Consider the following 13195-nt stretch of genomic DNA (forward strand, 5'->3'; position numbering starts at 1 on the left):
TGATTGATATGCTAGTATCCATGTCTGTGGTAAACTAGAATGCCTTGTGCTGGGTTTTCATACTGTTCCGTGTCATAACAAAGGGACAGATAAAGGTGTTCAGGTAACACCCATGAGAGGGTTATAAGGCTAATTATAAATCCAGAGGTAGCTTGTCTGCGATATATCACCTCGATGGAAGCAGCCGTAAAATACAACTAACTCACTCACACACTCCAGAGGTAGGGAGTTTTATAATAAAATCAATATAATAATTGTATTGTAAAATTGGTTTGAATATTCGTATTAAAAGATTACGATTGGTTTTTGTTAAAAAGTGGATATAGTTATAACATTAGATTTAATCAGCTGGTGTAATATTCTCCTCACATCGGAGAGTGTAAGAAATTTAGATTAACAAACCTTTTGATTTTACTTTGTTTTGTTTTTATTTTGATAGTACTGGTGGAGATCTGTAATATTCTCCTCACACAGGAGACTGTAAGAAAATTACTTTATTTTGTTTTTATTTTAATAGTACTGGTGGGGATATAAGATTCTGGGACCCTAGGTTTACCGAGTCTGTTAGTAATTTCCCTACACAGACGAGTCTCACATCAATGGAGGTTCATCCACGAGCTGATGTTATAGCATGGTAAGGACGCCATTTGATTTATATGATAATATTAGGGAGTGGCGGTGACGTATTGAGTAAAACACTAGTTCGCTCCCGGTGTTGGTCGAGAAAGTTCCTCAGCATTTTCCGGCATGGCTTCCCCTTGTCACTGGTGCAGGACTGAGGACCTGGCACGGCTTCCCCTTGTCACTGGTGCAGGACTGAGGACCTGGCACGGCTTCCCCTTGTCACTGGTGCAGGACTGAGGACCTGGCACGGCTTCCCCTTGTCACTGGTGCAGGACTGAGGACCTGGCACGGCTTCCCCTTGTCACTGGTGCAGGACTGAGGACCTGGCACGGCTTCCCCTTGTCACTGGTGCAGGACTGAGGACCTGGCACGGCTTCCCCTTGTCACTGGTGCAGGACTGAGGACCTGGCAAGGCTTCCCCTTGTCACTGGTGCAGGACTGACGACCTGGCAAGGCTTCCCCTTGTCACTGGTGCAGGACTGACGACCTGGCACGGCTTCCATATGTCACTGGTGCAGGACTGATGACCTGGCAAGGCTTCCCCTTGTCACTGGTGCAGGACTGACGACCTGGCAAGGCCAGTGTCTAGGACGGAAAACTGAGGTCCTGTGTTCTGGACGATGTGAGAGATTAGCCAATGAAACCGTCTGTTACGGCGAGTTTTGATGGGTAACCCACTAGAAACATCAACGCTGATTGGTTATTCAAATATCTGACGTCATAGGGTCAAAAGCCGCTCATGTGACCTCTGACGTGACCTATCGCTACAACTGGTCAGATCTTCATGTAGTTTAGGCCATCGAAAGTATAAAAAACGAAACGAAATATAAATCTGTATTTTAATCAGATTGTTAACCAATCTATTTCTAGACCTGAGTATATAGTGTTTAATGATGATCAGGCCTGAGTATATGTGTGGCGGCATAGGAAAACCCTTCACATGTCGCGATGGCTCAATCCGAGATATATGCCAAAATACAATGGCAAACAATATATAGGTCAATTTTCCGTTCTTGACATATTTACATTTATTAAACATTTATCTATGAAACTACAAAGTTGTGAAACAGAAAAATGATTTTAAATACATTTATTTTGAAATAATTCTGAACCGTTTGAGACTTGCAGAATGGTGCCGGTGCCATAACAATGTCGGCCTATTTCGTCTTTATAAAGTTGCCTTTTTGCACACTCACACATATCACACATCATTATAAAGCCTGCAATGAGCAGTACAATACTAGCTATAGTGCGCATAAATACAAAAGAAATAGTTCCCACGTGCATCAAACAAACAAGTCCATTCCCTTGTCTCAATTATTCGACTTTTACGTCCTGTTTTGAGTAGATTTCTCACTATAAGGTGCAATAAAAAGAAGTCAGTTATTTACCAAAATACGTTAACACTAGTCGTATTCCATTGTTTACAAATTGTTCAAGATGGCGGCGCCCACGAGAAAATCGGATTTCTCTACATTTAAACCCCCTTCAAGTTTCGAAGACACAGTAACTAAAACACCAAAATATTGTCAATATTTCTTAGCACAAAGATAAATACTGTCTTCTTAATGTAAATATAAAATAGTGTGACATTGCGTTAAAATGAGTGCTATAAACTGCCCAGAAACTGTGAAATATCAACATTTATGTTTAAACTGCATTTTCTCCCCTTTCATTTTTCTTCCGAAAGTTTCATTTTCTTGTATTAAATTATGAATATCTCCAAAAGTTTTCAACCGATTTTGATCATTTATAGACCATTTTGATCCCCAATTTGTGCTTGATGTACACATACCCAAAACAATTTTTTTAAAATTTTCACCATGTGAAGGGTTTTCCTATGCCGCCACACATATTGCGTTTAATGATGATCAGACCTGAGTATATAATGTTTAATGTAGTCAATGATGATATATTTGTTATTTTAGTGGAGCGTTAAATCAGTCTATTGTGGTATATAATCAATCTGGTGACAATCTATCCACGATAAAATACCACGAAGGTTTTCTAGGACAGAGAATAGGCACCATCAGTTGTCTAGCTTTTCATCCTTATTTTGTAAGTAACATTTTTCTCTCCACATCTGATATATTGTTACTTGAAAACCCATATTTAAAATGGAGCCACGGTGACTAAGTGAATTAAACGCTCGCTCGTCTGAAGGTCGTGGGTTTGTTTCTGGTGTTAGACAAGAAAGTTCATCAGGATTTTCCGGCGTGGTTTCCTGTTTGTACATAACAAGGAGTAGGATTGCCTATCCAGCCTTGTAAGGTTTTTTCGGGGCCTCCGGTTTCCTCTCGCTGCTAAAGACCCCTATGCGCAAGCGAATTATTGAAATAAAATTATAAAATTGAACCATATGTTTGTCCTGAAATGACCTAATTTGTGTCAAGTAGACATTAAACTCTTTCTTTCACTGATTGTATGATGCAGGACGGAGGGGCTGACAAGGAAAGCTGTCTAGTCGTTCGGATGGGACGATAAAAACAGAGGTCCCGTGTACACATTGGCGTGCACATAAAAGATCCCTTGGCAGTTGGAATTCGATATAAGAGTAGGCCGTAGTGCCGCTGTCCGGGCAAAATTTCCCTCATAGCACACTGTATGGCGTATGCCCGTCTTCATTAGCCCAGGTTAGGAGCAGAACAGTAGGACGTTAAACTTCATTTCATTTCACTGATTGTAGATGACTTAAAATAGAAAATTATTATTTTACTCATATTTTTTACTTTGCATGTAATTGTTTCACAGTGAAATATGCTTGTGTAAATTGAATCATGGATCCCAAGACATTTCCGTTAAATTTTTAAAACAACCGGTCATGGTTGGAATATATGGTCGCCATAGAACCCATAGTATATTTTTGTATTTTTTATTTGACAGGTTAAATTAGCCGCAGGAAGTACAGATTCGTTTGTATCAGTGTATTCGACACCTGCTAGTACTAGAAGAAGCTGACCCTAACTCTATACTATAACCAGATTTTATAAACTTTGTGATATCTTATTATTATGTTGCCATATCTCAACAGACTGTTGTTATTGTTGTTTTCTTTTTATAAGTATAAATAGATATGTGGACGACATGTTCTTTAGTCAGGAAATATTTAATGATAAATTTTTCAACAATTCCGGGAAAATTAAGTTCCACCTCAACTCTTAATTTAGCAAGAAGTTGCATGTTAATGACCGTTGCAAGAAGTTGACCGGTGCCAGAAGTTGTATTTTGACTGTTGCAAGAAGTTGACCGTTGCATGTTGAATGTTTTTGCTGTTTGTAATTTGGAATGATTTGAAAGCCATTTGCAATGAATAAAAACGTTTGATATATGCATCTAATGTAGTCAAGTCACTGATGTACTCATTGTACTGGATAATCTAGATTGATCCTATTGAATACAGATCACGATATGAATATACTGTTCTGGATAATCTAGATTAATCCTATTGAATACAGAACACAATATGAATATACTGTTCTGGATAATCTAGATTAATCCTATTGAATACAGATCACAATATGAATATACTGTTCTGGATAATCTAGATTAATCCTATTGAATACAGATCACAATATGAATATACTGTTCTGGATAATCTAGATTGATCCTATTGAATACAGATCACAATATGAATATACTGTTCTGGATAATCAAGATTAATCCTATTGAATACAGAACACGATATTGAAAAAGATAACCTGTGGTATATTTATTGTTCTATTTGTGCTGCTATTTACCATGGATGATTACATTCTGATACTAGTTTGTAAGAATACGTATCCACCTTATAAATACAGGTAGAAAATACATGTACCAACTCTAGTGCTGGGTATTACCACTGCAGTTACGATACAATACGTATTGCGATTCAGGTGTTACGATTCGATTCGTATCATGATTCATAACCAGGTCAATATTGACTCGTTAGTGAAGTTAGGAAGAAAAGGTAAAACTACAATAAATAACATCTAGGTTAAAAAAGGTAGATTTTGGTATATTTATCCTTATAAAACCAATTGATATTTGCTATATGTAATACATGAATAGTACACGCTGTTTTATACAAGTCAATCTTAATGATATAATATTTACTGTGTAAATTTATCGTAATTCTTAAAGTTTGATCTACGAATGAAAGTTATCCTGAATATTTGCGGTATGTCGATAGTTTAAGATGTACGTCACTTTAACGCTGTCTGAGATATCGTTATTGTTTAAAATGGACGTCACTTTAACGCTATCTGAGGTATCAGGGTTGTTTAAAATGGACGTCACTTTAACGCTATCTGAGGTATCAGGGTTGTTTAAAATGGACGTCACTTTAACGCTATCTGAGGTATCAGGGTTGTTTAAAATGGACGTCACTTTAACGCTATCTGAGATATCATGATTGTTTAAGATGTACATTAGGAAGTGTTTCATTTTGTAGACTTGTTTTATTAGTGATATTTTACAACACATGCTCACTTTAGTTGGTCTTCCAGTTCATTGACTTATTTCACTCTGGCCATATTGATATTGTTGTATTACTGTCTTCAAAAATCTGAGGCCTTTTTCATGGAAACCTAAACGGAAATATTTAAGGACGCAGCCTTTTAATTGGCTAACAATTAAAAATCTCACTATAAATTTTAGCTCCTGGCCAATGAAAAAGCTGCATCCTTAAAGTATTTTAGTGTAAGATTTCTTGACTAAGGTCCGAGATGATAGTTACTTTTTGTTTATGTTGTAGTTGGGGGTTAGATGGCCTAGTGGTTTAACACGTGGCCTGAAATAATAAGGTCTGTCCTGTGTGGTTTCGATTGCCTACTTGAACGTGACAAGGAATAAGGTCGCTTGTCCAACCTCTTGGGTTTTCTGCCACTGCAAAAGACCGCTACGCGCAAGTGAATTATTGAAATAAAATTGAACCATATGTTAGTCCTGAAATGACCTAGTTTGTGTCGAGTGGACGTTAAACCCCATCTCTCTCTCTCTTAGATCCAAATTATTAGGCTTAATATATTATTGAATTAAAGCACATTTTTTGAGATCCAAACTTATTTTAAGGGTAATTAATGTAATTCAAAATAGTAAAGTATGAATATCAAGTACCTATTCTTGGTGGATTAGGTGAACTATTTTTTTACCTCTATCTCTCTCTCTTTCTCTCTCTCTCTCTCTATCTCTCTCTCTCCAGATATCATCACCAATCTGATATTTAGACAATGATATATATTCTACTGAATATTCTAGAGGTTTTAGCCAGTCAGGGAACGCCAATGTAATGAATTCAAAAAGACGACAAAATTACTTCTGGGAGCTTCAGTAGGAGGCGTGGTCATTTATGAGATCACAGGTCAACGGGTTAAGGACGAATAATCTGTTTCTATTTAAGTATCTTTTCTTCATATTGATTTATTTCAAATTAATGTTTTAAAATCAAATATGTCAAAATAGAAATTTTAATAAATTACTCATGTCAAGAATAGATGGATGCTTGAAAACTCAAACTTAATGCACTAGAGAGGGTCGATGGTATTTTGTTTTTTTGACCCTATTATCCCCCCCACACACCCCACACCCACACCCACCCCATTGTACAGTTTAAAATATGTAATTCATTTTGTCTTATTTTTAGAAATTATTGGTGCATTTTGTATATTTTGAAGTATATTATTTAATAGATTGTAATTCTACTTTAACTTTGTGTGGTTAGCTAAATGTGAGTTGAATGTATACCTAGATTACTATCCTACAACTAACTCTCTGGTGGTATGTTTACTTGTGTGGTTAGCTAAATGTGCGTTGAATATGTACCTAGATTACTATCGCTACAACTCTCTGGTGGTATCGTTTAGTTGTGTGGTTAGCAGGAGTTTCTGTATTTAATATTTACTTTCAAACCATTGTTGGAAAAATTTTCAAATTTGTTGAGAATCATAGAAAACCATTACCTGAATTGTAGTGTATGAATATAGGTAATATAGGAAGGTATTTATTTATATTGATACGGCACCAGACTATTAAAAAACTTAAAATAAAGATACCCTCCTACTTGTGCATTTCAATGAAATCTAAAATTCCCACAACACACGAGATTATTAAACAAGTTAAAATACAGATTAAATCGCCTCTAGAGTCCAATATTTCATCTAGTATAAATAATCTAAGATTACCACATTGCCTGTACAGTTATTTACAGTCTGCTCCTCCTACGCATACTATTATAGTATTTTGTAGGCTAGGGAAACCACGGTCTAGAGGGGCCAGATTAATGGGTGGTGGGGGCTGACAGAGCTCCAGCCAGGTGCCCCCAAATTAGTTCTAAATAAATTTTGTAGCATAAATGTCATTTATTATTGGTGTTTTTGTGAGTCGATTAGATAAGGTTTTGATTTGCTAGTACGATTTGGTATGATTTCGATTTGATTAGCTATGGTCCACAAATGTGAAATTTGATAATTACGATTTGGTAAGATGGCTGCCATCACGGACACCGATCAGAAAAAAAAAATGGCTCTGCTAATTATTGATGACTTGTTAAAGACAAATGAAGGTTATCTACGCAAAAAAGGAAAAATGGTTGCCGTTAGAAACAATCTCCTATGTCCAACAAGTTCAAGTATTTTTTTGAAAACTGAAGTGACAAAACATGTAAAAAGTGTCCTGAGAAAACCTAGGATCGAGGAATATATTGAAAAAACTGTAAATGAATAAAATTGCTTAGAGGTGATCTAACATTCTTGTGGACTATAAAGTTAACATTAAACACTTCAAATGCGTTTTAAAAAAACCCATTTTTTATGGAGAAAAACAACAATAAGCATTAAAAATTACAACGTCGAACATTCCGCCATTTTGAAGAAGTCAAATCTAATCGCCTAAACACCTCCTGGGACGATTAGTTCGATTTGCCTAATCAGTTGAGTTAAATCATCTCACAAATGTAACGATTAGCATAATCAACTTGGTTCACAAATATGTATAATAGCTAATCGGTCTAATCTAATCGGTTCACAAAAACGTCTTTAGTTGTATATGTTTGTACCAAATATATCTATCTACCTACCATACTGACAAAAAAACTATGTTCCCGCTGTAAGAGCACCAGTGCCATTTTCAGCCAGAGGCCCCTGGGGAATTTTTAGCCAGGGACCCGGATCACATTTTTCAGCTAGTTGCCCCATGCAAGCTTAATCCTGCCCTGCAGACTAGTGAACCCCTTTCAATTTTCAATTTTTCAAAGTTAGTTCAATAAATCACAACATAGATTGTAATTTGTGAGTAGATAATTAGATTTATGCAAATGTTGAATATAATTTCTCAAAATTTAAATTGTAATTATAATTTCACAAAATTGTAATTATAGTTTCACAAATTAAAATTGTAATTATAGTTTCACAAATTAAAATTGTAATTATAGTTTCACAAATTAAAATTGTAATTATAGTTTCACAAATTAAAATTGTAATTATAGTTTCACAAATTAAAATTGTTATTATAGTTTCACAAATTAAAATTGTAATTATAGTTTCACAAAAGTAAATTGTAATTATAATTTCACAAAATTAATTGTAATTATAATTTTACAAGTTAAAATTGTAATTATAATTTCACAAAATTTAAATTATAATTTCACGAAAGAAAAATTGTAATTATAATTTCACAAAAGTAAATTGTAATTATAATTTCACAAAAGTAAATTGTAATTATAATTTCACAAAAGTAAATTGTAATTATGATTTCACAAATTAAAACAAAATTGTAATTATAATTTCACAAATTTAAATTGTAATTATTAGTATGATTTCTAAAAGTTAATTGTAATTATAATTTCACATAGCTAATTTATGATTATTATTTCACAGAATTTTATTGTGTTGAAATTGTTAAGTTGTTTTTTTTTTCATCCTTTACCTACATAACACAGCTAAAGAAAAACCACGTGATATTTAAAATTCACAATATGAAATTAACGATTATATATTTTACATCTTTTTAAAAACATTTCATCCAGAAATATGATCCAGGTCTATCTGATAATCAGGTAAAACAATTGAGTAGTAGCAAATAAAACTTCTAAATGGGGAAAAAAATCTCACTTGAAAAGTGGTACTAGATGGTTGGACATGGTTTAGTTTACTCTGCCTTGTGCACATTAAATTTAATATATGAAATGTAATGGGGTTTGATAATCCTACCGACCAGGCTAATTAAGATGGGCATAATATGACATACAGTGTGGCATTGATGCTGTTTCGCTCATATCTTCCGGACATGTTCTACACTATTTTCCAAATGTCTGAACTGGAATATGTCTAATCGGACATCAAGATATGGTGAATAATATTCAAAATTCCAAAATTAATTGACTGAGTGTGCTATAAGTGAAATTTTGCCTGGACAGCCACGCTACGACCTACTCTTATATAAATTGAACTGTCAGGGACCTTTTTTGATTACAACCAAACGACTAAACGCTGTCCTTGCAATGCCCACCTTCCTTCACCAGTGACAAGTAGAAACCATGCTGCCATCACATTACTCATTGGAAAGAAGATAAATTAATCATTATGTGTATAATATATATGAAGTTTTAGCTGTGTTGTGTAATATTACGATGGTATATTATGTTTATTGTTATGTTTGAAGACAATTATAAATAGTGTATCTTATTGTATATGTTATATATGTCCATTCACAACAATTATAGATAGTGTATCATATTGTATATGTTTTATATATCTCTTAATATAGATTGTACATTAGTTATCAATATCATTAGGAGCTGTCATTCTTACACTCAAAACACTTTTATTCTGGTATGTTTTGGGGGGTTGGATGGCTGTATCATAACGTCTGTCGTTGAGTCAACTGGCGTGGTTTTGATACCCTCGGTTGTACGTGACAAGGAGTAGGGTCGCCTGTCCAATCTCGTGGGTTTTCTCCGGGTCCTCCAGTTTCCTCCCACTGCTAAAGACCCCTACGTGCAAGCAACTTATTGAAATAAAATTACATATGTTAGTTCTGAAATGACCTAGTTTGTGTCAAGTGGACGTTAACCCCATCCCTCTCTTTCTCTGAAATTTTGTCCCATTACTTATAATTTTCAGCACGGTCTTAGTTCATATAATCATAAACTTGTGCATTTACTTTCCAACTAAGATGTAAATTAGTTTATAAGTTTACGATGACTAGCCATTTATCAATTAGAATAGTTGGGATATATGTCATGAGGTTTGTTTTGAATATTATTATATTTTTATAAGCCAATATTGAAATTTGGTTGTTATATTGTCATCACCTCGTCTGCCTGTTGGTCGCACATAATAGCTTGTGGACATGTAGAGGCTAAAAATATCATCCAATTAGATAGAATTGATACAATAACCTTGATGACTAAAGGATAGGTCTAGGAAGAGCTATAAACCTATCAAATTAGAATTATTTCTGTTAATTATGTAGGTTGTTGCCTGCCCTTGATGGTTTTTAAGTGTCTTGTAAATGCTGCCATTACCAGCCAAAAAACTTAAAGAGTGTGGCGGCCTTTATGGACTGCTCTTACTATCTAGGTTTTTTTTTGATGGATGTGTGTTTCATGTCTGATAATCTGTCTTTATTTTGTGTATTAGAAAGTAGGCCAAGATGGTTTAATAAGTAAACTATTTGATGTATTTATATTTAGCTACCTTGTAGTATTCTCAGTCAGGTCATTTCTATAGCATTGTAATCAAATAGGTGTAAATCACTCGTCAAACCTCAGCAGATTCCAGTACCCTACATCTAGAGTTCTGCCGAGGTTTGCTGAGTGATGTGTAAATGTGAGAATTGTTGATTGGTGTAAATTTAATGTTTGTACCCTTGAGTGGCATTTAGCGATTGAGCAGAATTCAAAACACAATATAATTTATATGGAAAACAATCACTGGTTTATTATAAACATAAATCTTGAAAACGTAAATAGAATACTTGTCAAAATGTTGTGCTATATGTTTATAAACCAGTGATTGTTTTAAATATTGTGCTGTGTTTTTTAATATTTTGCTTGGGGAATAAAATTTAAGGATGCCTGTAAGATAAACAATCTGATTTAAATACAGATCTAAATTTTGTATCGCATTTGTAAACCTCCGTAGACTTACTCTACCGTGTAACGAGGATACTAAAACAAAAGTTGAACTTTTCAAACAAAAAAAAAGAAGAATTTTTTTGTATTACTCAAAAAGAAGGATCACAAATGAAGAGCCCCGGGGAAGAACAATCCAAGTCACTTTTTTTTCAACAAACCCCAGTTAATGACACAATCTGGTAGCAAATTGTATAAGCTTTCTGTGGAACAATCAATTTCAGGTAAAAACAATTGGAGTCAGATTGAACCAAGGCCTTTCTGAAATGGCCTCCCGGACAAATACGTGCATCATACCCTTTATTTAAACTTAATTTGTCTGAAAAGTGGAAGTCAGTTGTTGTACTGGTAATTATGATTCGTATTAAACATCATTTTGAAGTTGTAATTAAATCCACTCGTTGTTCTGTTCGCGTCAAGCATTCTCGTCCAAAAGTCTATTTTGCCTTTTATGCGAAAAGACAAAAATGTGACTTAGATCGTTCTTACCCTGGACTCTTCATATATTTTGAATGACATTTATTGATATTAAATTAAAAAAGCATTTGAAAAATCGTTTTGTAGATCAAGGTTATTAATATACTATTTTCACGAAACGTAAGAAGTAGAATAGCAAAGTTCATTGATTATTGTGTTTAAACACGGTTGATTTGTTATATTGATAAAAGAATAAATGTTGTAATTTATGCTCTTGTTTTTGAGTATTTGACAAGTGGATGAATTATTTATTTACAGGATATGAAAGGTATGATGTTTTAATTTGTTGCAATAAAATCAGTTTAAAATCAACTTGAATACAAAATGTTCTTTTTTTTCTTTTTTATGTATTAAAAGCCATGTCCTGGTCATATTTGTGGAGGCCGAATGAGATGCTTGTTTTGCTTACTAGGTCTCAGATTAGCTCCAGGTGTTAGTCGAGAAAGTTCCTTTGGGGTTTTCAAGCATGGTTTCCCTTTGTCAGTGGTGCAAGACCGAGGGCCTGACAATGAACAGTGTTTAGTCGTTTGGGTAAAAAAAAAATGAGGTCACATGTACACATTGGCGTGCATGTAAAAGAACCCTTGACAGTTGGAATTCGATATAAGAGTAGGCCGCAGCGCCATTGTTCAGGCAAAAATTTCCCTCATAGCACACTGTATGGCGTATGTCCCTCTTCATTAGCCCATTCGAGGCAGATAAGTAGGACATTAAACCCAATTTTATTTCATTTCATGATCGTCCATTTAGTTTTTAGGGGAAATGAAATGGGATTTAACGCTGTGTTACCAGGTTGGCCAGGGGGGTTGGATGGCTGAATGGTTAGCATGCGTGCGCTGTATCATAAAGTCTGTCATTGAGTTGACTGACGTGGTTTCGAATCCCCCATTGTACGTGACAAGGAGTAGGGTCGCCTGTCTAACCTCGTGGGTTTTCTCCGGGTCCTCCGGTTTCCTCCCACTGCTAAAGACCCCTACGCGCAAGCGAATTATTGAAATAAAATTGAACCATATGTTAGTCCCGAAATGACCTAGTTTGTGTTGAGTGGACTTAAACCCCATTTCTCTCTATCTCCCTCTCTCTCTTTATCGATACTGGCCACCCACCCGGGCATTGCATAATTAGAAGTGGTGCATTGCATCTCTGATAATATTTTTTTTAGCTATTTTATTATTTCGTGCACATCTTTTTTAGAGAGTGTTATCACAATCTGTGTTTAGTTTAAAATATGCTGGGGATCACGTGGCTAAGTGGGTAAGACGCTGGCTCGCTAGCCAGGAGGTTGGGTGTTCGATCCCTGCATTGGCCGAGAAAGTTCATCCAGATTTTCCGGCGTGGTTCCCCCTTGTCTGTGATGCAGGACGGAGGGCCTGACAAGGACAGCTGTCTAGTCATTCGGATGAGACGAAAAACCAAGGTCCCGTGTATACATTAGAATGCACGTAAAAGATCCCCTGGCAGTTGGAATTCGATATAAGAGTAGGCGATAGTGCCGCTGCCCGGGCAAAATTTCCCTCATAGCACACTGTATGGCGTATGCCCGTCTTCATTAGCCCAGGTTAGGAGCAGAACAGTAGGATGTTAAACCTCATTTCATTTCATTTAATATATGCTAAATGAATCAAACTAGGAATAATAGACTTTTGTTTTGGCATCATCAAATAACTGTTCATTACGCATTGGTATGTCTCAATATTTGAACAAATTCACACATGAGAGAAAGAGGGTGTTTAACGTCCACACGACACAAACTAGGTAATTTTGGGACTAAAACATGGTTCAATTTTATTTCAATAATTCACTTGTGCGTAGGAGAGAAAGGGTGTTTAACGTCCACTTAACACAAACTAGGTCATTTCGGGACTAAAACATGGATCAATTTTATTTCCACAATTCGCTTGTGCGTAGGGTTCTTTAGCAGTGGGAGGAAACCGGAGAAAACCCACAAGGTTGGACAGGCGACCTGTCTCCTTGTCACGTACAACA

The 13195-nt window shown here is 35.4% G+C and overlaps 1 protein-coding gene across 3 annotated transcripts in view; it reads left to right on the plus strand.

Annotated features, from left to right (window-relative positions):
- LOC126810043 (regulatory-associated protein of mTOR) overlaps positions 1 to 8058 on the plus strand; it is a 38534-nt gene extending 30476 nt beyond the window's left edge. For all 3 annotated transcript variants that reach the window (XM_050534976.1, XM_050534977.1, XM_056098973.1), the window contains 3 exons: positions 518 to 634; positions 2553 to 2682; positions 3508 to 8058. In XM_050534976.1, coding sequence (XP_050390933.1) covers positions 518 to 634; positions 2553 to 2682; positions 3508 to 3582 — 322 coding nt within the window. In that variant the 3' untranslated portion in view covers positions 3583 to 8058. The remainder of the gene's footprint in view (positions 1 to 517; positions 635 to 2552; positions 2683 to 3507) is intronic.
- The last annotated feature ends 5137 nt before the right edge of the window (positions 8059 to 13195 follow it).

The sequence above is a fragment of the Patella vulgata genome, chromosome 2 (assembly GCF_932274485.2).
Source record: "Patella vulgata chromosome 2, xgPatVulg1.2, whole genome shotgun sequence".
NCBI lineage: Eukaryota > Metazoa > Mollusca > Gastropoda > Patellidae > Patella > Patella vulgata.